The following is a 25927-nucleotide window of genomic DNA, read 5'->3' as shown; positions in this document are numbered from 1 at the left end:
TTCCCCAGCAGCACGCGCGTGCGTGTGCATGTGTGTGAAGACGTTGATATTTGTGAAGTGTGCAGGCCAACTAGACTGTTTTGCAGAAAGCTCCATCTCTCAATGTCATCTCCTATAATCCTTGCAACAGTGATGTGAACAAGGTACCACTGTCGTCGTCCCCCAACCCCCGTTTGCAGACAAGGAACCTCAGAGGCAAAAGGGAAAATAACAGGTACTTACTGAGTATTTGCTTTGTGCTAGGTGCTTAGGGTTGATTATTTTATGAGAATTTCACAACAGCCTCAGGAAAGATTAAGTGATCAGCCCAGGGTTGCCTAGCTGATGAATGGAGCCAAGGTTTGAATCCTTGTCCTTCCTTCCTCGACACTTTCCCTGACCCAGACCCTGTCCCCCTGCCCTGGGTTTGAGCGCATGAGAGCAGGCAGGCGGAGTGTCTCTCGCAGCAGGTGATAAGGATGCACTCATTTGGGGAGCCTTAGTCAGGGGGCGTTCTGCAAACACTCACCTTCATCAGGCCCTTCCCCTAACGCGGGGGAGAGGGTAAGTTAGTGCTGCTCTTGTGGTTTCCTCCGTGTCTGTGCCTGTCTCCGGTTAGGGTGGAAGCAGGTGGAGGGTTGACCCCGGCCCTGGCTCCTGCTTCCCTCCATTGCCTGGCCCCAAGCAGGAGAGCACAGGCATGCATGCAACGAAGGGTGGGGGCTGAATGGGAGGTGACTTTGCAAAGACTTTTTTCTGACTTTCTGCCCCACGCACTTTGCAAAGATGGTTTGAACACCTTGCAAAAAGGATTTTTTCTGCCTGCTCACAGCCATGATGTGTGCCCCACCCGGTCTGCTCCACCACTGCAGATGGTCACAGTGCTTGTTATTTTCAGCAACGCGAGGTTACAAAATGGCAATGTCTGGGCTTATCCTTCGCCTCTTCTAACCCCATAACGGAGTCTGTATCGAACCAGTTTGGAACAAGTGAACTGTATAAATGATGGGACAGTTCCTTGGCCAATTAGAGCCTAAACTTGGACAACGAGATGCCAGGGAAGAGGCTGTTCTACTGAAGTGGATTTTCAGGTTAATGGAAGGTTAAGCAGAGACCCCATTTCGTGTGAACCCTTGTTGTGGAAAGTGCCGAGGGACTCGCTTGCCTGCCTCGCTGAGTAATTGCACCCTTTGTGGTCTCCTCTGGCCTCAGGGTCGGGCTGGGAGCCTCCTTGGTGCCCGTCACGTGGTTCCAGCTACAGAAGGTAGAGGAAGTGCTGACCCCGGGACCTTGCCTAGCCTTGCCTTTTTGAATAAATCCCTACTATTTGCTTGTTTGTCTTACGACTTAGAATCTAAGGCTGGAGTGCCTCAGGGAAGAAAATGGAGTTAGGTCATTGAAGGTTCTAGTTATTTGGATTCAGATCAATTCATGGTGCTACTAAAGGGGAAAAGGGGCAAAAATGTATTAAATACGTCTTGGGTGCCAGGCTTTGTGCTTAGCACCTCTGTTTTCTTTTTAAATTTATCCAGCAATGAAATAATATAGATACTTTTATGCCCATTTTGCTAGTGAGGAAACCCAGGCTCCCAGTGTATAGGAGCCTTGATGGAGGCAAACCAGCTTGTCAGATGAAAAACAGAGTGGAACAAGACTGGAGCCTAGGTCGTTCTGATGTCCATATATCTCTATTTTCCATTACATCATTTTATTGCCCCCTGGAGAATAGTTAGGGGACCCAGGATCTGCTCTGAGGACTGACTTCACGTCTCCCGTGGCTTACACTGAGTCAGTTTGTTTGTGATTTCACTGTAAAGCGAGAACTAGCAGCGGCTGGCGTGGGAAACTTGGGAACGAGCACCAGGGTGCTTGGCCTGTCCTCAGAGGTGCATGGTAATGCACTTGGCTGGCCCTCTGGAGGCCGCAGAGAGCAAGGGGGTTGCTGAGGCTGGGCGGGCGCGGGCCCTGGGAAGGGCTGTGGCACCAGGGAGAGTGCATCCTCCTTAAGTGTTACAATCTCTCCTGATTAAATATTTATGCATTGAGCACTTAATATTTTCCAAAGGGCTTCATGCTCATTTTTACTCTTTTACCCGCACACCCTGGTTGGTACTGGTGCTTTTATTTGGGGGAAGTAGAAGTGGAAAAATACCAGAGGGCTGACCGCGTGCCGGAGAGTATACTGGACACTTGGTGCAGATGACCTCAGTCACCTTTGCTGCAGCCCTGGGAAGAAGCTACTGCTTTCCCATTTTATAAATGGAGTAACTGAGCCTCAGAGAGGTTGGGACTTGGCGGAGTCAAGAAATAGAGAGTGCGAAGTGGGGATGGGAACCCAGGTATGAACTTTATTAAAAAGCAGTTGGGGTGGATGAGAGGAAGACTTCGGCCTTTTTTAAGGCCATATCATAAAAAATTATTCTTCTAGGACTTCCCTGGTGGTCCAGTGGTTTAAGGCTCTGCACTTCCATTGCAGGGGCACGGGTTCCATCCCTGGTTGGGGAACTAAGATCCTGCATGCTGCACGACGCAGCCAAAAAAAGGGGAAAAAAATTATCCTTTCAGCATTCAGTTAATAGTATCATTTACAGAAGCGGTTTCTCTTTGTAGAGTGCTGTGTGGAGGCGTCTCAGAACCTGTAGCGGCAGAAGTAACAACAGTAACGATAGTAGCTAATCTTTGCTGAGCTTTTGTAGCATGCCCATTACCACCTTGAATGCTTTATATACAATAACATTCTTCGTTCTTAATTCATGCAAGGCCATGAGGGGGTGCTAGCTTCACCCATTTTATAGGTGAGGACACTGACACAGAGGATAAATAAATTCTCCAGTGATTCATAATAAGCGGCAGAGGCAAGATGCAAATCCAGACAGGCAGTCTGGCTCCAGAGTCCAGGCTCTTCATTTTATTTTATTATGGTAGCTTTTTTTTTTCCTCAGGAATTCTCTTTGGTACCATATACTTTGATTTAATCCCTGCTCTCTCTGGTTTACCATCCCTGAGCCCCTTTAGCAAATACTTAAATTTGTTCTTTTTAAGTTGGGGTCACAAGGTCGCTGTAGAGGTTCCTCAAGACACGATTTGCTAATGGTGTAGGAGTTTTTGTGCCTCTTCGAATGCCTCTATTTCTTCTAACTTCTGCCACCAGGTGGCTCTAAGGCTTGGGGGGCACCAGAGCTCAACCCAGTGCTGGCTTCTTTCTGCTCTCCTTCCATATCTTGCCCCTCAAAACTGGATTCTTATCCCTGTTCTGGTGTTCTCCACGGGAATATCATCGCCCTCCCCCTGCCCCCAACCCTTTTATTTATTTTTTTATTATTAATTTTTTTTTGCGGTACGCGGGCCTCTCACTGCTGTGGCCTCTCCCGTTGCGGAGCACAGGCTCCGGACGTGCAGGCCCAGCGGCCATGGCTCACGGGCCCAGCCGCTCCGCGACATGTGGGATCTTCCTGGACCAGGGCACGAACCCGTGTCCCCTTCATCGGCGGGCGGACTCTCAACCACTGCACCGCCAGGGAAGCCCCCCCAACCCTTTCAGAAGATGATTTTGTCCAATATTCTTATTCCAACAGCATGAAGCAGAAACCCAGGGACCGTTGGCTCGCTCATGCCAGTCCATTTATCTGCCCTCCACAGCTTATGTCACCGGCTTCCAAGAAGGCTCTGTGTGGTCTCTGCCCCAGACCAGTCCTTTTGCCAGAGCCGCTTGCTGACCTGACCACATCACGGGTATTTGTTTCTTTAAAATCTCTGGCTGGATGGCCTGATGAATGTGTTGTGGATCTTTTATTGACCATTCTAGACTTCCTGTTCCAAATGCACATCCCTAAGGTCATCTTCAAGGAACGCCATCCCTCCTGTTTTGTTGTTGATCTGGCTTAGCCTTACTGCCATCGATGGCGGAGTGTGACCCCACAAGGGGCATTTAGGCAAGCCTTTAAGCCAGTTCAACATATTCGATTCTTAGCTCCTAATCAATTCTTTTCTCTTTTAATTGTGAAGCATTGCTTTTCTTCCTTCTGATTTTCTTTAGCACCCAAAACACCCTCCAATTACATCTCCCTAAATGCAGAGGAATAAGGGAAATGTCAGCACTCATATTCCAGATATTTACAACCGTATCTTGGTTTGGCTATTAAATACTGCACGTTAAAATTGACGAAGCAATAAACACGCTTCCAGGAGGACAGCCTCCGGTGTAGAAAGCTGACTTGTCAGTGGGTGTATTCTGCTGGGATTTTACTGATGGGCAGTCAGGATGAATATTCAGTACCCTCTGGATGCTGCCAAATCCGTTCTCTCCAATTTCTTATTGCTGACCTGGCAGATTGGCAGAGCTGAGGGCTTTTTCTTTGACTTCCGGGAGTCCAGGGCTTGTGACAGTGGCTCTCCTTGTCACAGTCCAGTAGGTGACAGGCTGCCCCATCCTTCAGAGGCATTGGCCCCTCCTTTCTTTCAGGAGAACCTGGGGTTCTCCTTCCATCCCGGGTGCATGTGGCTTCTGCCCGCTGGCTGTTCACAGATAGAGTGAGCATGAGAGCAGGAGCCCTAGAGGAGTCCCCACCCCTCCCCCCACCTCAGGCCTCGTTGTCATGGTAACACCAGGTGCACCTATTTGGAGTCAGTGAGCAAGGGTCACTGCTGTGTCTGCAGATGGGTAAGGCAGACAGGGCAGTAACCCTCCTTCTATGAGGACAGGTGGGACATGGACATGCACGCACACACACACACAGGCAGGCAGTAACCCTCCTTCTATGAGGACAGGTGGGACATGGACATGCATGCACGCACACACACACACACACAGGCAGGCAGTAACCCTCCTTCTATGAGGACAGGTGGGACATGGACATGCACGCACGCACACACACACACACACACAGGCAGGCAGTAACCCTCCTTCTATGAGGACAGGTGGGACATGGACATGCACGCACGCACACACACACACACACACACACACACACACACTTGCCCCACAGCTCTTCCTTCATTCTCTCCCAGTCTTTTGGCTGACTTGCATCCCTCAGTTTGACAAATCTCTGCTGTCTAGCCACTGGCCCCCTCTCCACCTAACATGACTGAGTACTGTCACGGGTCTATAATAAAGAACAGAGTCTTCCTTTGCTTCCTTTGCTCCCTCTGCTCCCTCACTGCCTGTATGCTACCCTCTGGCTGCTGCTTGCACCATTGCACAGAAACTGCTGTCTCTAGAGTTACCTGTGGCCCCCTCACTGCCACACCTGTGGCTTCTCAAACTTAGCGCATCAGAATCACCTGGAGGGCACGTGAGCCCGCAGGTCTCTGGGCCTCACCTGTGGCGTTTGTGAGGCAGCGTCTCCACCCCAGGTGGTGCTGATGCTGCTCGGCCACAGGGGATCGGAGGCCTCAGAGGGAAACTCTCCAGATGCAGAAAGAAAGGGCCCTTCCCTCCAGCAGGGTACAGCCCCGCTCTGGAAGTCGTGAGGTACCTGAGAAGGCAGCTGCTGGGTGTGCTGGAGTCTGTGCTCGCAGGTGGGGTGCTGAAAGGTGGGGCCTGGCCCGCAGCCTCACACCCTTCTTCCTGCCTCTTCCTCCTGCTGACTCACTGTTGGGGATCAACCAAGTCCTCAGCATCTTGTCTTTCACCTTTGTGTTTATTGCCTAAGTCCATTCACTCACACAGCCAAGTCCAAGGTTTCTCGGGCTTTCAGGTGCATTTGAGTCACCTGGGGGTCTTGTTAAAAGGCAGAGTCTGGTTCAGGAGGTCTGGGGTGGGGCCCAAGAGTCTGCATTTCTAACAAGCTTCCAGGCGACATGGATGCTGCCAGTCCGTGGACAATACTTTCAGTAGCAAGTTTGCCACTTAGGTTTGGCAGTTCTCAATCTAATATGGAGCTTTGAACATGGGACTGAGCCCGGAAACGGAAAAGAAAGGGGGATAGTGAAAATGTACTGTGTGTTTATTATAGAGCAGGTTCTGTGCTAAACTCTTACTGTAGAGTATTGCTTTTAACCTGCATAGCACTCCTCTCAGGTACATGCTGTGATTGTTCTCATCTTGCAGATGAGAATACCTACGGTTCTTAAGGGGGCTGGGCTCTCCTGACCCCACGGAGGAAGGTGGTGCCAGCAGGCTGCACACCTCCCAGGGCAGTGCTGGGCAGGATGTGTGAGTGCTTCCTAATTAGCTGTGCAGGCTGCTGTCTCCCCTGGGCTTCAGGAAAGGTCCTCCCTGTCCTTGAGAAGCTGGAGGAAATTCAGAGCGTAGAAAAGGAGCTGACCCCTTGCCTACCTGTCAGACATGCACCAAATTTCAAAAATGCCTCTCTTTCCAGCTTTTCAACACTTCCCAATATTTTGACGTGGGAAGGAGGGAAAAAAATGGAAATGCTTTGAAACAATTCTCTTCCTTGGATTCTTGTTCTCAGACCATGTGACTGAGAGGAAGTTTAGTCATAGGCATCCAGTTTAATATATGCGGTTACTATAGCAATGGAGGTTTCCTTAGTAACAGTTGCAAAAATAATCTGGCCCCAATTAATAATACATTTTAAAGCTCTTTCTACTCTACACTGAACAACCCAGTTTTTTGGGCCCAGAACCAGATAATTCAGGTGGTGTCATTTGCTCTGATAGAGATATCATTTGCGTGCGGTGAATCAGGTTGGAAAGGAATGAAAAGGGAACTGGTTGTTGCAAGTATTAGAGGCAGCGGATATGAAAAGTCGACTGGCAACCTAAGGTGAATCTAGTTTCCAGAGCTTGGGTGCTTGCTGGTAAAGCCTGCCCTGGATTCCAGTGCCCTGGAGGACTTCGTGCGTTTGAAGAAGGGAGAAGGCAGGAGACTGGGCTTGTTCCCCAAAAAAGATGAAACCAGAAGGGTATGGTCATGGGCCAGGGGATTTCTCTCAGACGGGTGCCGCGTGCATTCTTGATGGCTTGAGAATGTCTGTAGGTACGTGAATCCAGCTTCTTTTGTGAAGAGTGTCCCCTGATTTAGCACCGGGAAACAGCCTCAGAGTTGCTTTTGTAGTCATGGTATTGAATCGGGTACGGCACCCGATTCTACCGTACTTAGCTCGCTGAATCCTCTCAGCCACTCAGAACCTTTGTCTGTGGGTTACCGCAGTGCCCAGGTGACAGTCTGGGGCTTTCAGAAGTTTCAGTTGCCTTGGTGCATGGAACTCAGACCTTGATCCTGTCTTTCCACACTAAGCTCTAAGTGAGCCAGCTAGCCAGCACTGACAGGGGAGGCCCAGGCACGACCAGTGGGCTCAGTCCTGTGTCTAGATCAAGAGAGATGACCAGCAGAGGTGCTGGAGAAAGGCCCAGGCCAACCTGTTCTGGCCTCCCCTCTGGGCAGGGTCACTGGAGGAAGCCCAGCTTGCTCTCCCTGTCAGGGTCTGTGCCTTGTCCTGGGTTCCTTTCTCAGCTGACGAGTGATTTAGTCCTCGACAAGTAAAGTGTAAAGAGAAAGGTGAGGGTGGGATGATGCTTTTACTATTAGCTCCGTAAGAGGAACTTGGAATTGTGACTTTTTCCTTTTTTCTCTTTTTCAGTAGGGGGAGGATGGTGGGTAGGGGAAGCAGAGACAAGTATAATAGTGATGGAATGGGTGAGATCTCAAATTACCTTCATAAGATATATTTCATTAGACCGTGGCTTCTTGCCACCTTAAAGGAGAGCACGGTCATTAATTAGCAGGTAGGGTGGCCCTCTGGAGTCTGCCGTCCCTTCTGGTTTTGCAGCAGGATCGTGAGGGGAAGGGGAGGCCGGAGTTGGCTCTGTTCTGTCCCGTTGTTTGTCATTTTCTTCTCTGCCTTCTCTCTTTCCATCCTCCAGGAAGAGCACCCCAGCATCCTCCAGCCACCTGCTACCGTATTTCTCCAGCTCACTCTCATTCGCTCACCCACTCACTCACTCAGTAACTCACACATCCCAGCAAACGTTGATTGAGTGGGTGCTCTCCAAAGCCCGAATCCGGGGGTGCGGTGATGAGAACATCTCCAGGCAGGACCGTCTTATTCTTCAGAGCACCCCCGGCATTTAGCCTCATGAGGGGCACAGAGTGGGCACACTCTAAATATTTGCAGATCAAATGGAATAAGCTTGATCTCTGCTCTTGGGGAGCTCAAGGATAGCATGGGAGGGACGTAAGGAAAAACAGGCTGAAGATGCGTAAGGGTGCTGATGGGAGCACAGAAGAGGGGCATCTGACCCAGCGGGATGGGAGTGAGGGAGAGGAGGACTAGAAGGTGAGTAGGGAGAAGGGTCAGAGGGGAGATGGTAGGAGACAGGCAGGGAGGACGGCTGAGCAGAGACCGAGCTCAGGGAGAAGCGGCATGGGAAGGTGTGGTATGGTGTGGTGTGGGTGTGACAGGCGAGGCTTGGAGGTGAGTGAGGACAGCGGGGTGAGAGCCAGATCCAGGAGGGACTTTGTACGTGAAAGGAATTTTTTTTCTTGTCTATAAGCAGTTGGGAGCCATTAAACTTCTTCAGCAGGGAATTGATACAGGCTGGGTGTGTTTTTGCCGGATCCCCCTGGCGGCCATATGATGGCAGGGAGAGCTGGCAGGAGAGACGGCGAGGACCTGAGCCAGGGAGAGGCAAGGAGGAGGCCAGCGGAGGGTTCTTTGGGGCGCGATTGGCTCTGTTCTGCTGTCCTCACGCCGAGCCATGCTTTGGGGGAAGCCCATCAGTGTCTGGTTCTCTAGGAGCCGTGCTGGACAAAACCAGGCGGGGAGCCTGGAGGTGGGACTTGGGCCACATTTCCAGGCGTGTGTGGTGATTCTGCTGAAGCACCCCCTTTTCCTTTGCAGTGACAAAGTTGCAGGTGAGCAAATCAAAGAGGACCCTTACCCTGGTGGAAAATAGGCCCATCCAGCTGAACTGTTCAGTCAAGTCCCAGACCAGCCAGAACTCCCACTTCGCTGTGCTCTGGTACGTCCACAAGCCCTCGGACGCCGACGGCAAGCTCATCCTCAAAACCACCCACAACTCCGCCTTTGAGTACGGCACCTACGCCGAGGAGGAGGGCCTGAGAGCCAGGCTGCAGTTTGAGAGGCACGTGTCCGGGGGTCTGTTCAGCCTCACTGTCCAGAGAGCCGAGGTCAGCGACAGCGGCAGCTACTACTGCCATGTGGAAGAGTGGCTGCTGAGCCCCAACTACGCCTGGTACAAGCTGGCAGAGGAGGTTTCGGGGCGCACGGAAGTCACTGTGAAGCAGCCAGGTAAGGACAGACGGGGGTACAGCCAGCCTGGGCCAGTAGGCTGAGGGCAGAGACTGCCTGGGGGTGTGGCAGGGCTCTGCGGGGTCCATGATGGATGTGCGTGTGGTACAGAGCATCATCCTCGTCCACTGCAGGCCCACCCACTTTACCTAGTGGGTCCTGGTGCTGATGGCAAACTCAGAGAAGCATCCTCTGTCAGTATCTGCTGTTGTACACAGCATCTTCACCCGGGAGAGGCCCGAGGGGCAGCTGGGGGTCGCAAGGTGCGGCAAGGCAGGATCCCTGGCAGCGCCTGGATCTCATTCTGGGTTTGCAGTTTGCACCTTGGATCTCAGGCTGGTGCCGGCTCCATACCCAGGATTCCTGCCTGGAGGGCGTTTTCTGGTTTCCCCTTCTTCCTTACCACGCACAGCCCACGGATGAGCCCTTCCTGTCTCTGAACAGAACCACCCTTTGGCCCCCTCTCAGACCCTGTGGGTGCAGCCTTTATTCCGTTTATATCCGGCTCCCTGACAGATAGCGTCTGACTTCTGCCAGAGCACTTCCCAGGAGGGAGAGCTGACTGCCTCCACAGCCCTCAGTTCCACTTTTGGGCAGCCCTGGTTGTTGAAAAGTTCCTCCTCCCTGTAATTTCCCTCTCAGGTTTTAGGTCTGCCCGAGAACAACCCAAGATTAGTCTGAGTCATATCCTTTCAAACATGTGAAGGGAGGGAGCCCTTTCTCCTTGTTGAAAAGCTCTAGTTCTCTGAACTTCTCACATAGTGTGGCCCTAAGCTCCCTCTCCATCCCTCATTCCTGCGTGCCCTATAGTTAGTTGTTATCCCTACCTCTGGTGCCCGATGAGCTGTGGGATGCTGTGTTGCCACCCTGAGTCCGAGCTCCATGCCTTAGCTTATGCTACCCTCTCCTCCTGGAATGCACCCCTCCTGTGGCTTCTCCCCTGTCTTCACCCCATTCCTAAGACTTTACTCAGCACCACCTCCAGGAAGCCTTGCCTGATTTCTCCTATATCACCAGGGGTTCTGTATAAAATACATAATGTAATAATTATTTTCATTTCTTCTCCACTATACCATAAGCATTTTGAGGACAGGTGCTGTGTCTTTGTATCTCCAGCCACTGACATGACACCCTTAATAAATACTGGTTGAATAAGGAATGAATGGTTGCTTTCCTTGACACCCCAGGGCCTTTGTACTTGCTGTTCTCGTAACCTGGAACGTGTTGACCATAGATGTCCATCTATCTCGTTCTTCAGGGAGGCATTCCTAGCGCATTTTAACTAAAATGGCACCCTAGTCACTCTGTATCCCCTTTCCCCAGCCCCTTCATAGCACATGTTACCACCTGGCATACCTATTCATATATGAGTAATTATGAACTACCTGTTCTGATTTTATACTCATGGAAATTCATTTATCATTGGTTATTATGTTCACTGTAGCGAACACTGTCACTTGTTCACTCTTAATGTATTCAAATTCACTAGATGGGTAGCCCCATGAGTGAGCACAGGTCCTGTTCTCTTTACCATGCTATCCTCACGGCTTGTCTCCCAGGAGGCCTCAATAAAAGTTTATTCTGGGACATCCCTGGTGGTCTAGTGATTAAGACTCCGTGCTTCCACTGTAGGGGGTGCGGGTTCGATCCCTGGTCAGGGAACTAAGATCCCTCATGGCGTGGCATGGCCAAAAAAAAAAAAAAAAGCTCTGTGATCAAATGGAACCAGATGCAGAAGTCCAGATGTGGCCTGGCCCTTGCTGAACGCCATGGGGCTTGTCCCCTCCTTTCCTCAGGATATTGTATTTCACACTCTGCCCCAATCCGGGGATTCTCAATCCAGGGATTCAGGTCTGCCCACGATGACATTTCGTGCCGACCCTTCTGGTGCCTAAAATAGGAAGCTCTGGTCTAAGTGATTCCTGTTGGTATTTCCAGTGACCTACATCCTGCCTTCAGGCCAGTCCCTGGGGCTTTTGAGAACTGAAGGTTGCCATTAGGCCCACAGATGTTCTTTCAGGTTTCTGTTCTTCCTGTCTTTTCTCAGTTCTGACTGTTTTCCCCATTGGGAGGTCATGGTCACCCCTCCCCCACCGTGTTTCCTCTTAGTCATCATTCTGCCTTTCCCTTTTCTCATTTGTGCTGAAACTAAGAGGTTCTTGGTAGGTCCTAAATTTATCAAGGGTATTTCCCCATTGGAGATTACAGACTCACAGCAAGCTAACTGGGGCAGTGCACTAGGGCCGTAGGGGTTCTTGTCAAAACACAGTGAAATCCCTGCTTATGGGGAACATTAACACTATAAACAGAAAACTCACAGGACACAGATTAAAACAACACATTCCCCCTTTTCTGTTGAGATTTTTAATTTGTGTGTTTTTCTCCCCCCTCCCCGCCTCACTTCGTCTAGTCCCCACCCCCTCCCCCGCTTTTTTTTATAAGAAAGCATACATTTATAGAGCTTTTGGAAAATACTAAAAAAGCACAAAGGAGAAAATAATCTTTCAACCCAGAGAAGGGCAGAGTTAATATCTTCCCAAGTATATATTTTCGGAGACTGGTTATTTGAAATATATTTTCTGTTGTTTTTTTAAATTTTTTGACGTTTTATTATGAAGGTGAAATAAATGTGCATTATAAAACATTCTGACATTATTAAAGTGAAAAGTGAAAGTACCTCCCTCCTCAGATATCACTCAGGAGGTGTCCTTCTCAGGGGCTTCTGTGCATTTACAGTTTCATAGCTTTTTAACCCCTCTGGTCCAAAGAGGCTTTTGGGCCCTTTATGAAATTGTATGTGATCAGAGAGCACCGCGTTTAATGACACTTTTTCTCTGGAGGAGAATCTGATTGGCTGAGGTTTCAAACAACCATCCGTATCAGTCTTTTCTTTACTGATGTCAGATCAGTTCTGCTTCCACCTTGAGAGGGAACCCGTGTGGGGTTTTTTGGTAAAGAAAGTAAGAACCGCAATTCTTAGGTCCAGCTGGTGAATGTATTGATGTGGCTTTCCCCTGCAGTTCTTTTGAGGCTGGCAGCCCAGCACATTCTAGCCATCATGTGGTCAGTTTTAAAAATTTGCTCTCCCAGCAGGCTTCTCACCATGCCCTTTGCTGTCCCTTCCCAGCCACCCCCTCCCCTTGACCATACTCTTTGTGGTCTGCTGTCCCTTGGACGTGGAGTCACCTACCATGCACGCTTGTCCTCTCCTAAGCATCTGAACCGATGACAGTTATAAATTAGGGGGCCGCTGTTACCGTAACATTGAACTCCATGAAACTCAGGCACTCAGACCCGTGATCAAGAGCTCAGAACGTTCAGGGTGTGCGCCTGAGCAGTGCTTCTGCTGATTGAGCGTGCTGCTGTCCTCCTGCGTTTGGAAGGCACCTGCTTACGTCTGCTGGGAAGGGGTGCATGCACGTGGCTCGTTGTTTTCTTGTTGGCAACATCTCTTTCCTCGCCTTTGCAGACAGCCGCCTGAAGCTCAGCCAGGCGCAGGGCAACCTGTCGGTTCTGGAGACGCGGCAGGTGCAGCTGGAGTGTGTGGTCCTGAACCGCACGAGCGCGGCCTCGCAGCTGCTGGTGGAGTGGTTCGTGTGGAAGCCCAACCACCCAGAGCGGGAGACCTTGGCCCGCCTGAGTCGCGACGCCACCTTCCACTACGGAGAGCAGGCGGCCAAGAACAATCTGAAGGGCCGGCTGCACTTGGAGAGCCCTTCCCCGGGCGTGTACCGGCTCTTCATCCAGAATGTGGCGGTGCAGGACAGCGGAACCTACAGCTGCCGCGTCGAGGAGTGGCTGCCCAGCCCTGGCGGCACGTGGTACAGACGGGCAGAGGACACTGCTGGCCAGACGGCTGTTCGAGTCATGCGACCAGGTGAGGGTTAATGTCCCCAGGCCTCCGCTCTCTTTGGTGGTTCCCCTCTAAGTGTGATATTTTATGCACTGCATAAAATTAGTTAATTTTAAAGTGAACTAATTGTTAATTAAATTAACCCAATTAATTAGTTACTTGAAGTTAAGTATATGAGCATTTACGTTGTACATTTGCATTCACGGTTGTCTGAGATTTTTTTTCCCCTAGTGAATGGAAAATTGCACATCTGGCTTTGGCCTAAGGTGATTCTATTTCTTAACTAGAGTAGCATTTGTCAATTATTTATTGCAGAGCCTAGAATATTTTCTTTTTAAAGAATACATTCAGATTCAGACAAGTGGCAAAAATCTTGAAACAGTAGCCATGTGGTTCAGAAAATTCAGCTTGTGGATTTTCAGTGGAAAAGAATTGATTCATATGATCTAAATGGAAAATGAAGTAACTGCAGCCTTTATACTCTCACTTCCTAATAATTTTATTGGTACTAATGACTGTTCTATGTGGCCTTGTGCTTTTCTTTATTGTTGCTTCTAAAGTACCCAAATGCATATAATTACTGGGTAGAATTATTGTTCCACATTCAAACACATAATTAAAGCAAAGATGTGCAGGGTTCCTGTGTCCTGAGAAACATCACATCATCATTCATTCATATCAGAGCAAAAAGTCAGTGATCCCCTGAAGGACATGGAGCAGAAATGCACTGTGACCTCCATCCAGGGGAATGCTTTGTCTTGTGTTCTGAGCATCCGGGGTTCTGTTTGTGGTGGTGGGCACTGTTGGAAGCTTTCATAATGTTTTCACATCTAAGTAGAGCAGCTCTTTTTGTTGGTGGAATCCTGGAGCTTCACGGCTGTGCCCGCCCCACACATCAATGAACACACTTCGGGGAGTGCATACAGCCTTTGTTACAGGAGAGGGACATTATCTCTCTCCTCCGTGTCTTGCCTAAGCTGGAGGGGAAATTGCCTCTACTTTGAGTCACTCATATTTCCCCTGAGCTTTCTTCCCCCGTCCCCCTTGCTTAGAAGCTGCTGCGTGTCTTTTCCCAAAGGTAAATGGTAAACACGGCAGCTGAGCACTCTCCTCCTACACCTCCCACCCATTTTGGAGATCCGCACACTGAGGCCCCAGGCAGCGTGGGAGGAGGCAGCCAGCTGCGTCCCAGCCACAGTGAGGCTGTTTATGTTCAGTCTTCACCACAGCCTCAAGTGGTGGGTTTTACTGTCGAGGGAACTGAAGCCTGAAGAGAAGTGTCGCACAGCCAGTACTCTGAGCAGACTGGGTGGTAACCCAAGTTTCCCTCCCGCCACACTGTGTGCTCACAATGTGACCCCTGAATCTGCAGCCCTGAGGCTGCCTTGTGTTCAGTCAGTTGAGTAGCCTGCCTTCCTCCCTCCCTCCCTCCTTCCCTCCCTTCCTTCCTTCCTTTCTTCCCTGATTATATAAGGTGGTCATGCTAATAACAAAGCATTTGGAAAACAGAAAAATACAGTTTTGAAAAGAAAATTTATCTGTGGGGACTTCCCTGGGGGTCCAGTGGTTAAGACTCCGCGCTTCCAACGCAGGGGGCACAGGTTCAATCCCTGGTCGAGGAACTGAGATCCCTCATGCTCTACAGCCAAAAAACCAAAAAGTTATGTGTAATCTCACTACCTACATATCTTCATATTCCCTCTGTCTCTCTCCCTCTCTCTCTCTCTCTTTCTTTCTAAACGAAGTCAGGATCTTATTGTTTTATGTGATTTTTTTTTCCCCACTCAGCATTCTTTTGTGAGCCTTTCCCCATGTCATTGAAAGCATTTCATGTCCACCATTTTTACTGGTTGCATAACATTCATTATGTAGATGTACCTCAAAGCTTTTTTTCTGAGATATAAGTTGAACATATAGAAGACTTGAAATAAAAGAGCTCTAAAAGTTGGGTTAAGAATCGCCTTGCATTGCTTAGGGGCGACCATAGTACGAAATATATAAACTGAAGGACTACCCTGGGTGAGATTGTAGCTGAGTAGATTAGTAGTTGTGTTTGGCTCACTGGGGAAGAGAGAGAACTTCATTCCTCACCCACAGCCCAGAGTCACTGGTCAAGGTCACAGCATGGGAGCATCAGCCTGACCTCGGGGAGGGGCAGGGACGAACTTTTTTCTTGTAGCTTACACATGGAAAAGGAAGGAAAGAGTGTCAAAGGCTGACCAGGGAGATACTTTGGCCTCTTCTACAAGGGGACAGGGAAACCAAAAACTTAATTCATTAACAGAGACAAGGCACTTGAAGGGGCCCCGAAAAATTGTGAGCTTTAGACAAGAAGACAGCAAAGAGAGAGTAGATGGGAAGAGGCCCTTCTGGGGAACTGAATGTCCCACGGTCCCTGACCACCTTGCCATGATGGGTCCACTGCCTCACTGCACAGCATCTCTCTCTGTTGGCACGTCCGCCTTGCTCCCTGGAGGGATAAGGCGATGAGTGAGGGAGTTTGAGTTGCCTGTGAACTGATTTCCTGTCCTGCCGCTTTCCACCCTCCAGCATCTCTCCCCAGCCCCGGTGATAGCTGGGCTGATGCACCGTGCCTGCCACCTATAGCTGGCTCCTAAGTTTTTGTGTCCAGTGGTGCACACAAGGTTCCAGATATGCTGAGGGGGTCGGGGAGGGGCTTGTCAGAGCCCCACGGAAGCAGTGGTAACCAGCTTTGTGTTCACTGGCACGCCGATTCAGCCACTTCATTGAAAGCCCAGGACAGTACTTGGGAAATGTTCCTATTTGGTTGTCATCCAAGTAGAATCCGATTTGGTCTCTCTACTTTCGTTGATGCCACATTGGCATCTTTCATGAGCATTTCATAAACAGAGCCAAAGGGAGGCCCTTGAGGAGGTAGGGAGTGAATTACTTGTTTAGAACCTACCCCAGTGAGCCAAAACCCGCGAAGGAAAGAAACAGATACAGCTGTCTGGTGATGTCTGTGGGTTGTGATTTACCTGCTCAGGTGTCTCTCCGTGGCTAGTCTGCATCTCCCACCTCTGTCAGGATGCTGTCTGTGTTATCCTCCTGGGGGTCCATACTCAGGGTGAGGGGCCCTTTCAGGTTTATTGTCTGTTGTTTAGCTTCAGTCCTTGGAGAATTTTTACCTGCTTGGGTTGGTTCCCTGTGGTATAGGCAATAATCTACATGTACCCAGTTTAAATTCAAAAGCTGCTGATGGGGTGAATTCATTTCCAAGGGCTGCCATAACAGATTAGCACAAGCATTGTAGCTTCAAACAACAGAAATCTATTCTCTCTCAGTTCTGGAGGCTAGAAGTGTGAAATCAAGGTGTCATCAGGCCCCTGCTCCCCGAAGGTTCTAGGGAGGGGTCCTTCCTTGCCTCTTCCAGCTTCTCACGGCCCCATGTTCCCTGGCTTGTGGCTGCATCACTCCAGTCTCTGCCTCTGCCTTCCCGTGTCCTCCTCTCTGTGTGTCTCTCTGTGTCCTCTCCTCTTCTTATATTCAGGCCTGCCCCAAATCAGTATATGAGTACATCTTAACTAATTACATCTGCAAAGACCCTATTTCCAGTTAAGGAAATTCGGAGGGTCCAGGTGGACATGAATTTGGGGGGACACTATTCAACCACTACAAGGGGTTACAGTGAAAATAAGTGTCCCTCCCTCCCTGGATTCCTATAAGCATCCATGTTACCAGCTCCTTGTGCATTCTTCCACAGATATTCCATGCAAATATAAACAGATTCTTATGTCAGTATAAAACTTATTTTCTATTTTCTTCCACTCGATGATGCATAGAGTACACACTGTGCTGTACTCTAACAATTTTTCTTGAATCTCCTTCCACCTCTCTGCACACAACGCCCCTTTGTTCCTTTCAGTAGCTACATAGAATCCTCTTGTATATTACTAGAACATATTTAGTGGTGGACATTTAGGTTGTTTTGAACAGAAATTAAAACAGCCTTGTCTCCCCCAGATGCCGCCCTGCAGGTGGACACGGTGGTCCCCAACGCCACGGTGTCCGAGAAGGCAGCTTTCCAGCTGGACTGTAACATCGTGTCTCGCTCCAGCCAGGACTCCCGCTTCGCTGTGGCCTGGTACTCCCTGAGGACTAAAGCTGGAGGGAAAAGGCGCAGCCCTGGCCTGGAAGATGGGGAGGAGGAGGGGGAGGAGGGGGAAGAAGAGGAGGAAGAGGAGGAAGAGGACCCCACAGAACGGACAGCCCTGCTGAGCGTGGGCCCAGACGCTGTCTTTGGCCCAGAGGGCAGCCCCTGGGAGGGCAGGCTTCGCTTCCAGAGGCTCTCCCCGCTACTCTACCGGCTCACAGTGCTGCAGGCAAGCCCTCAGGACACGGGCAACTACTCCTGCCACGTGGAGGAGTGGCTGCCCAGCCCTCAGAAGGAATGGTACCGGCTGACAGAGGAAGAGTCGGCCCCCATCGGCATCCGGGTTCTGGACACAAGTGAGTTTTTCCAGTTTTCAGGGGGAGGATGTCACTGTTGATTCCAGCTGTCCGGAAGATAAAATCAGAGCTTGATGGTGGACTACTAAGCAGTTTTCTTGCCTGTTGTGGGCATTTAGGATTTGACAAACCAGTTCATATAACTGACCCTTGATTGCCCTTGGGAAAAATAGAGATAGGAATTAAAGTGATCATTGAAGTGATGATCTTTATAATAAGCTTGATGCTCCACCAGATTCAATTTTAGTTGGATTTCATTATACAAGTGTATTGGTAGATGTTACCTTGTTACTTGTTAGAATATCCAGCTTAGTCTCTTTTTAGCAAATCAGCAACAGAAGAGGAAGAAAAAATAAAATGAAGTCTGACTACCTCACTGCCATTCTCCCTTTTTCTCAAGTTCCTGAGTCATTTTTATTTTGGAGGCAACTTGGAGGATTAGGTGGATTTTGCATGTTAGTTGGGAAGACCAGCCTAGAAGGACAGTGATGTTACAGAGCATCTGGAAAGAGCTTAGCAGCAGCTCTGTTAGCCAGCAGCTGTTGCTACAGAATGATCCAGAACCCAATGTTTTTATAATACCAAGGGACTCATGAACAGAGACTGGAGGAAATTTTTGCTGACCTGAATTATTAGTTCTAACGAGGAGCTCTTTTGGTTGACCTTCTGTCAAAATGTGGAATTTATCAGACTGAAAATGGTGTTTGTTATAGTAGAATTAGCCTATGATACAGAAATTAAAAATTGGCTAAAAATTTCAACTTCTTCTCAATCACAGCATTTTATCAGATCATTTTGAGTTTTGTCAGCTTTTTCTTTTCTTTGATAACCTCCTGTTTATTAAATAGAACCTTATGAAATTGAGGTTTCGTTGGTCAAAAGTGTTTGATATCACCAATCTCATAGACCTTGGAAATCTAATAAGTGTAAGTGTGTGTTAAATTTTCTTAATAATACTAATGAGCAACAGCTATGCAGTAGAAAGGAAAGCCAAAAAAACCCCCCAAAAAACCCTAAATCATACTTAGACCCCCTAACGATCTGCTGAATAACCCACTGTCCAAAAGTACAAGGGAAGGTGTTTAGACCACATTTTTTCTGCCCACTGTGGCTGTCCAAACTTAGTAAACTTCATAGCACACAGAGATCATCCAGCAGCCTTATTTTACAGAGAAAATGCAGCCTCCCAGAGCCCTGTCACAGAGCAGCAGTCCTTGATGAGGTCAGGGGTGTGAGGTTTCATTCTCCTCTGTTTCCAGGAATAACTAACACTGTGTTCTGTGCAGCCACAGATACACTACAGACATTTGTAAGTGGTCCATAATGACTTTTTAACTGATAACATTAATCAAATGAGCATCATTTCTGGTAAAACTGCTCTCAGAAGCTGGTGGGTAGAGAATGCGTTCTGTTCCAAAGAAGGACATTGGCAGCAGAACTAAGTGCAAAGGGACATGTAAAATACAACCAGGAAGGAGTTTCAGGCTGAAGTGGATTCAGCGTCTTCACCACCTCAGATACAGTTGAGTTCACAATCAATAAATTACACTTTCTTGTGTGGCTTTCCAAGCAATACAACTGACTCATAGTGGGAAATGGAGGCATGGCTTTGTTTGAACTTCCAGCTGTGTTGGAAGAGATGCGGTTGTGAAAACAAGAATACCAGGGTAGTCTGCCTTCCAGTAGTGGCAGGAGGGGAAAGACAGGGTGGATGCAGGAGTCCTGCCAAGTTGCATCCATGCAGTTGGGTGGGGTCTTCAGGAGTGAGTGAGAGTCCAGGTTCTCAGCCCTCATTGTCCTGTCACCCTCTCGGTCCTTTTCAGGTTCCACCCTGCAGTCCATCATCTGCTCCAACGACGCGCTCTTCTACTTTGTCTTCTTCTACCCTTTCCCCATCTTTGGCATCCTTATCATCACCATCCTGCTGGTGCGCTTCAAGAGCCGGAACTCCAGCAAGAACTCCGACGGGAAGAATGGGGTGCCCCTGTTGTGGATCAAGGAACCACACCTCAACTACTCCCCCACTTGCCTGGAGCCCCCTGTGCTCAGTATCCACCCAGGAGCCATAGACTAAGGGGACCCCTGGCGGTCATAAGCCACGGAGGAGCTGAGGCTCTCCCCACTGCCTCTTGCTCTGCGATCAGACAGTGGACAGCACCGGACCTCTGGGGCGCTCTCACAGAACAGGGTCGGACTTGAGAAGTGTTCCGAGTCGTCGCTCAGCCAGAGGCAGACTGCCTCTAGGTGGCAGTCTTGGTTGGTTAGCTATTTTCGAGCAGATGGCGCCATCCTGCCGAATTAGGTTGCTTGTTTCTGTTTTCGGTAAAGTGGTGAGTAGCTCCCGGTGCCACGTCTACTCACCGATTTATATAGTATTCTCAGATATAGATGTTACAGGGGTTCTTATTCTTTGTAAGGGACGCTTTTTCAACCCCTTTGGTTTACGCTTTTTGGATTCCGTAATGTTGTGGACAAATTACTCTTAAATACAACTGATGGCAGCAGGAAGGACGAACTTTATAGCGCAAAGGAATCTCTTCCAAGACTTTTTTTCATTTTTGCACACTTGAAAATGCCACCCATGGATCAAAATATACCCAAACATTTTTTACTTCCTTAATGAGACTTGAAAATTATGTGTAGTGTGGGCCCAATTTGTATCTTATATTTTCTCTCAGCTGGAGTTGTTGGAACTACTTTGTAGTCAAGATGAAAGCATTGAATTTTGCTTCAAAGAACTGTATGTACAAGATAAATCCTGCATAACCCCACTAGGAGTAGATAGCGCCCAGCCTAGCCTATCCTTTGGGGAGGCAATAGGCTTCATCCCAACCTTGCCAAAAAATGCACAGACTCTGTTGGAGAACAAGTCAGAAGCTCCAAACAGCACACGCTTTGCAAGTTAAAGTGGGCAGAGGGCTGCTTTTAGCAGCTACTGACTTTCAGATTGATCAAAGTCACTGATTAGTGAAAGAAGGAAACAAGACTGGTTGTTGGCTTGGTCTGTTCTGCAAGGGCAGTCGCTGACTGATAATTGCGAGCAGGTGGGCTTCTATTTTCAGGTGCTTTGCCAAACTCTTAAGGGAAAATGGCCAGTGTGCCTGCAGAGGGCCCAGCAGCCCCCACATACACTGTCGGGAGGCACTGGGGCTGTCTGACAGCTAAAGTTCGTGAACATTGGGACAGTCAGCCAGCGGTGAGGGGGTTTCCAGAGCCAGCCATTGTAGAACAGGGAGGAATAACTACCTCCCTGGAGATATGAAGACTAGGTTTTCCTTCTTCCTTCCAATTAGGTTTTTCTCAAAGATACTGATGTCTTTCTTCTTCGCCGTTTGACCTGCATCTCACTGCCATAAGAATATCTGCCCAGGTGAGGCCCAGACACAGCCCTTTGTAATCTTTATGGATTACCTCATCTCAGCAGAAAGTGATCACATGCCTGTCTGTGGATTTTTTATCTTTCCCTTTCTTAGATCTTGTTTGTGGCTTTAGGTGATTTGGTTGTTCACTGTCATGGCAGCTTTTTATTTGAATGCCCCGTAAAGCCTGGCGAAGGCCAGTGTCACCTTTTATTTTACACTTGCTGGGCAAGATGCCGGGCTCCAGAGCATCATTGGTTGCAAGTGTTTCCTTTTGCCCACTCCATGAAGATGTTTTTCTGCCCTGGCTTTCTCATATTTTGCTGGCCAAAAGTTCCATCTCCCTTCCTTATGAACTTGCAGCTTGAATCCCAAGGGACTTCCCACTTTGGAAAAAACCTCCAGGGATTCTGGAACTAAGTCTAACCAGAGAGATTAGTGTGAAACCCTGTTCTGAGACAGAACACACTCCAGGGGAGGGCTCTAGGATTCCAGGCCACGTGGGTGCTGATCCTTATTGGCGTCTGCGGGTGTGCAGGGGGCCTGGGTGCTCGGCAGGTGCTTTGATGTGTCATAGCCAAGGGGGAAGCAAGGCAACTGCCCAACCATTTTCTGAGGGGCTTACATAGGCTGCCTTCTCTCCCTCCCAGATACACCAGTCCTCTCCTGTGAGACTGTGTAGGCACGGCCACCTGAATCCCACTGATGCCTCGTGCTCATCCCCATTTCTTGTGCTGCATCAATGCTGTAGAGGTACACAACAGGCGCAGTGTTGAGGAAATCAGGCGGTCTTTGGCCCAGTTTCTTCATTTCAGGGTGTGGGCTTTCAGTGGGAAATTGCTGGCCCTTAATTCGTAGACAGAGTCAACTCGAGAAGATGATGTACATTCCCTCTGTCTGAAAGGAAAGATGCCGGAGGGCTGGCTGGAACTGGGACGCATAATGAAGATCTGAGTTTGAATTGGTTCACAGAAGAAAGAAAAGCCAGTGCTGCACATAAGTAAGTGAAGCACTTGCAGGAGATTTGAAAGGAAAAAAAGAAACCGAAGCCAGTATTTTAATAACTTTTTTTTTCTGTGCGTTTTCTATCGGGCCAGGGGATACTGTCAAAGGGTGAGCTTTTCAGCTTTCTATGAAAATCCCCAGGACCTTCTTTCTTTGGCCATTTCTATGGAAATGTGGCATCAGATGAGTGATAATGGTGGCCTCCAGTGGCTGGGAAACCTCACTGCAAGTTGCCTACAGGAGAGACACGCAGAGGAAAACTGCCGACTGCTCTCTTGACTTATCTACATCTACGATGTTGCATTAATGAAAAACGACACTGTGCTAGGCCCGTTCCAGGACATGGATATGACCACACCCTCTTTCCCCAGGGTGTTTCTGTAGCAAGTTTTCATATTCTTTTCAAACAATGGTTTCTCTGCGTTAACTTTTGAAGAAGAAAAAAAAGAGGTAGGGTAGGCAAACTACCCATGCATGATGTAGAGAGCTGTTGATTTGTTTTTGTTTGTTTTTTTAAAGGAAAACTATTTGTAAGATGTTGCACTAAAATGTTTTATATACACTTCAGAGACCTGTAGTAAATTATGTTGAAAATATGGCTGTTTACATTGACTAGAGTCCACTGTCCTTCTTTCTCCTCACTAACCTGCCACTCTGAGTACGGAGCTGTGCCCTGGGGGCCTGGAGTCCTGCCCCTGACTCTGGCTTGCTAAACTCAGGGTTTGTGAATTGCGGCTTCTATTATCACGCCTCACCCCCAGTGCAAGTGGCACCTTTGTACAAGTGATAAAAACCACCCCTTTCTCAAGACACTTTACTCCCAGCTGCTGAAAATGTATGTATATCACACATACATAAATACACACACATCTACCCTGACTGTCAAGGCCAGAGTCGTGCACCGCTCAACACACAGGCCTGGAGGCCTGACAGGCCAGTTCAGAATCTAGCTTTCTTTTGGGTGGGAGTGGGGTGGAGGTGGGGAGACAGGATGCAGTGAGAGGAGACTGATAGAGGAGGAGAGCAGGAACCTGGGAGAGCGTTCTCCTTGGTCTTGGCAGCAAGACCACACCATCTTCTTCAAACTCTGTAGTATTGTCCTGACGGTGAAATGCTCAGCAAGCCTTTTCCAGGATGGAGGAAAGCGCAGGAGCTGTGCATTCCTGTGCAGTGAGCACACAGAACACACCCATCTCTGTTCCCTGCACAACTCAAATGCTGGGAGGTTTTGGGGGGAGTTCACCACATCTGCAAATTGAGAAGAATGATAGAATGATTAAAGCTATAGCAGCGACATGTGATTAGTCAGAACCCATCTGTAATTCTTTAAAATTCACAGAATGCAAAAGGAACTAGATGGAGGTAAAAAGCAAAGGGGGTACTTCCTTTTCTTCTTCTTTTTAAAACTCAAGCCTTTCAAAGCCTTTAGTATGTGCTTTCCTCTGCTCCCCAGCCCCATGCGCTGCATCCTTATCAACTTCTTGCAGCTGCTGGCTTGGTCGAGAGTTGAAATGTGACTGTTTATCTCTTGGGTACCCAGAATGGTTCCATGTTAAGTCTTATGTATTATTTTTGCCTAATTTTTTCCCAAATGCTCTCTTTTTGCCAGGGAGCATTTTAAAAAGGGAAACAGTATTATGGAATAAAGATTACCCCCCACACACACCCCTGGTGCAAATCCGCCCAGGGTTTATATAAATGAAGTGAATATACACTTCCGTATGGGGCAAGGACGATTTTCACATATGCAGGATTAGAATCAGTGTTTTGCTCTGTCTTTCTAGGATTCCCAAGCTCCTTGGGTGCAGTTCCAAGCTTGGCAAGAACTAGAGCCAGAGAACTAGAGTGACGTGCTGGGAAGAGCAGCAGCCCATCCACGCCACATAAGCAGACTGAACGAGCCCTCCTTTTTTCCCTTCTAGTCCATGATTCTTTACAGTGACAAGCAGATAAAACTGGACCTCTCAACACTGGTCACAGGATGTAAAATACATCCAGCCCTCCTTTTGGTGGCCAGTCCTCAGTATATGGATAGGGCCTTTTGGGCCATGTGCCTAATGCATTGCAGGTCCAGCCTTTCTGAGCCACTTTTGACTAATGAAGTCTGCTAGACCAGGCATATAAGGGCTTCTAAAAATGTTTGCTGGAAGCACAGCATTTCTCTTGATGAAAGAGCTGGCACCATTCGTTGGCCAGAGAAGCAGCCAATCAAGGAAGACCTACTGAACCATTCCTTACCTGATACCTGGAGACCATGACCTGGGGAATACTTCTCAGCCCCAGGTGACTGGGCAGTCCTTTCCTCAGCCCTGCTCTTGAGGGGGTTGACAGCTTTTGCTGGCCAGTCCAAACAGCAGTATAGCTGCCCATCCTGTATGAAAGGGTAAGAGTGGTACTTTGGACTTACCCTGGGTTGGACTCCCAGTTCTGCACCTTACTCTGTGTCCTTGGGCAAGTCATTTACCTCCTCAGAGCCCCTGTTTCCTAATCTGTAAAAACAAGGACAGCAGTAAGATTAAATTAATGCAGGTAATGCACTTAACACAGGGCTTGGCTCATAGTAAGGACTCAACAGATGTTTGCTGTTACATCACTTCCCAGCTCAAAAACTTTTAGGGGCTCCCTAGTGTTTAAAGGTCTGATCCCATCTTACCTTTCCAAGTTAGCCCGAGTTCTTACCAGCCCAGAGCAGAGGAGAAACTTGATCTTCTCACATTTTGTGCTACACACTCTACCTGCCTTATGTTCCCGATATCTTCAGATGATAGGGAATGTCTAAGCTCATGGTACAGAACATCAGTCTCAGAAATTTCACGGATATAGACACCTCTTACAATTTCATGGCTAATGTAAGAAATAATTTATGAATTCGTACAGGGCAGTCCAAGTGTCTTGAGTGGTTTGGAGGTCCCCACCTGAGGATGATGGTAATGACAGCAACAATAAAGCACACTTCCACCGCTTCACAACTGGCCAACATGTTGGTGTTTGTTGGGACATCAGAGAGTCTCGTTCATGAGTCCAGCTCATGGAAGGAGTTTCCTGCTCACATGGTAACGAAGAGTTCACTGAACTGCAATGGCTGAGCAGGGATCATTCTGGTGCCACTGTCTGAAACAATGGGGGCTGACCGGGAGGCTGATGCCAGTAGCTGGTTCTGGGAATACAGTAGTAATTGAGTCTGGGATCAGATGGATTTCAGGGGAGAGGACTAGCCAATAAGATGGGGAGTTCCAAGCGCCCGCTGCAGCACGAGGGAGAGAGGTTTGGGGAGGCCAAACGGCGAGGGAGTGAACAGCCCTGACTCCCTAGCCTGAGGGCGAGTCCACAGTAGAGATGGAGGAAGAGTGAAACAAAGAGGAAACGGAGAAAGGAGAAACCCAAGGCTGGAAATCCCAGTTCCAGTGAGGGAGTGTTGGGGTGAGGTCCGTCTTAACGAGAAGGTGGCTGCACTTGAATGATGAGAAGCAGGCACTTGGGGGGCGGGGATTGGGGCCGCACCAGGGGACCCCACACAGTCTAGCAGTCGGCTAGAATGTTGCCCGTTTCCTTTTGTCTTAATATTTGAGGAAGCTGTCTTGTCCAGGGTCGTAGTAGCGAAGTGACAGGCAGGAAAAGCGAGGCTGCGCGACTGCGGCTGCTGGAAAGCGCTGAAGGAATAAAGCGCTTCAGAACCTCCCTGTCCCGGCACAGAGTTCTGCTGTCACCTCCAGCCGAGTGGGGTGCAGTTTTCGGGGAGCGACGGTCCGATACCCCCGGCTATGGGGGCGCCTCCATCACGTTCCAAATGCCAAGGAAAAGTGCGGGAGGTGCGGGAGGACCGAGGATAAACCTGGTTGTGAAAACGCAAGCCGCTTTTGGGGGAGAGCTCCACACAGCAGGGCGGGGGGCGGCAGAATGGCAGGAAGGACCCTGGGCCCAGATCGCGTTCTCGGGAGGGTGGAGAAAACGCGCGCCAAGATGTCATCCGGGGCCTGGCTGGACGCGCGGGGGCGGGGCGCACCGCGGGGCGGGCTCTCTCTCCCTCCGGCAAGCCGAGGCGACGC

At 49.1% G+C, this 25927-nt stretch overlaps 1 protein-coding gene across 1 annotated transcript in view; it reads left to right on the top strand.

The window, feature by feature from the left end:
* Positions 1-19591, top strand: part of IGSF3 (immunoglobulin superfamily member 3) — a gene marked incomplete at its 3' end in the record, with an annotated part of 95702 nt that extends 76111 nt beyond the window's left edge. The window contains exons 9-12 of the mRNA XM_079724596.1: positions 8784-9194; positions 12664-13071; positions 17032-17517; positions 19341-19591. Of these exons, the coding sequence (XP_079580722.1) occupies positions 8784-9194; positions 12664-13071; positions 17032-17517; positions 19341-19591 (1556 nt within the window). The remainder of the gene's footprint in view (positions 1-8783; positions 9195-12663; positions 13072-17031; positions 17518-19340) is intronic.
* Between the last annotated feature and the right edge of the window lie 6336 nt (positions 19592-25927).

This window comes from Hyperoodon ampullatus (assembly GCF_949752795.1).
Source record: "Hyperoodon ampullatus genome assembly, chromosome: 2".
NCBI lineage: Eukaryota > Metazoa > Chordata > Mammalia > Artiodactyla > Ziphiidae > Hyperoodon > Hyperoodon ampullatus.
This window is presented reverse-complemented; position numbering and strand designations above follow the sequence as displayed.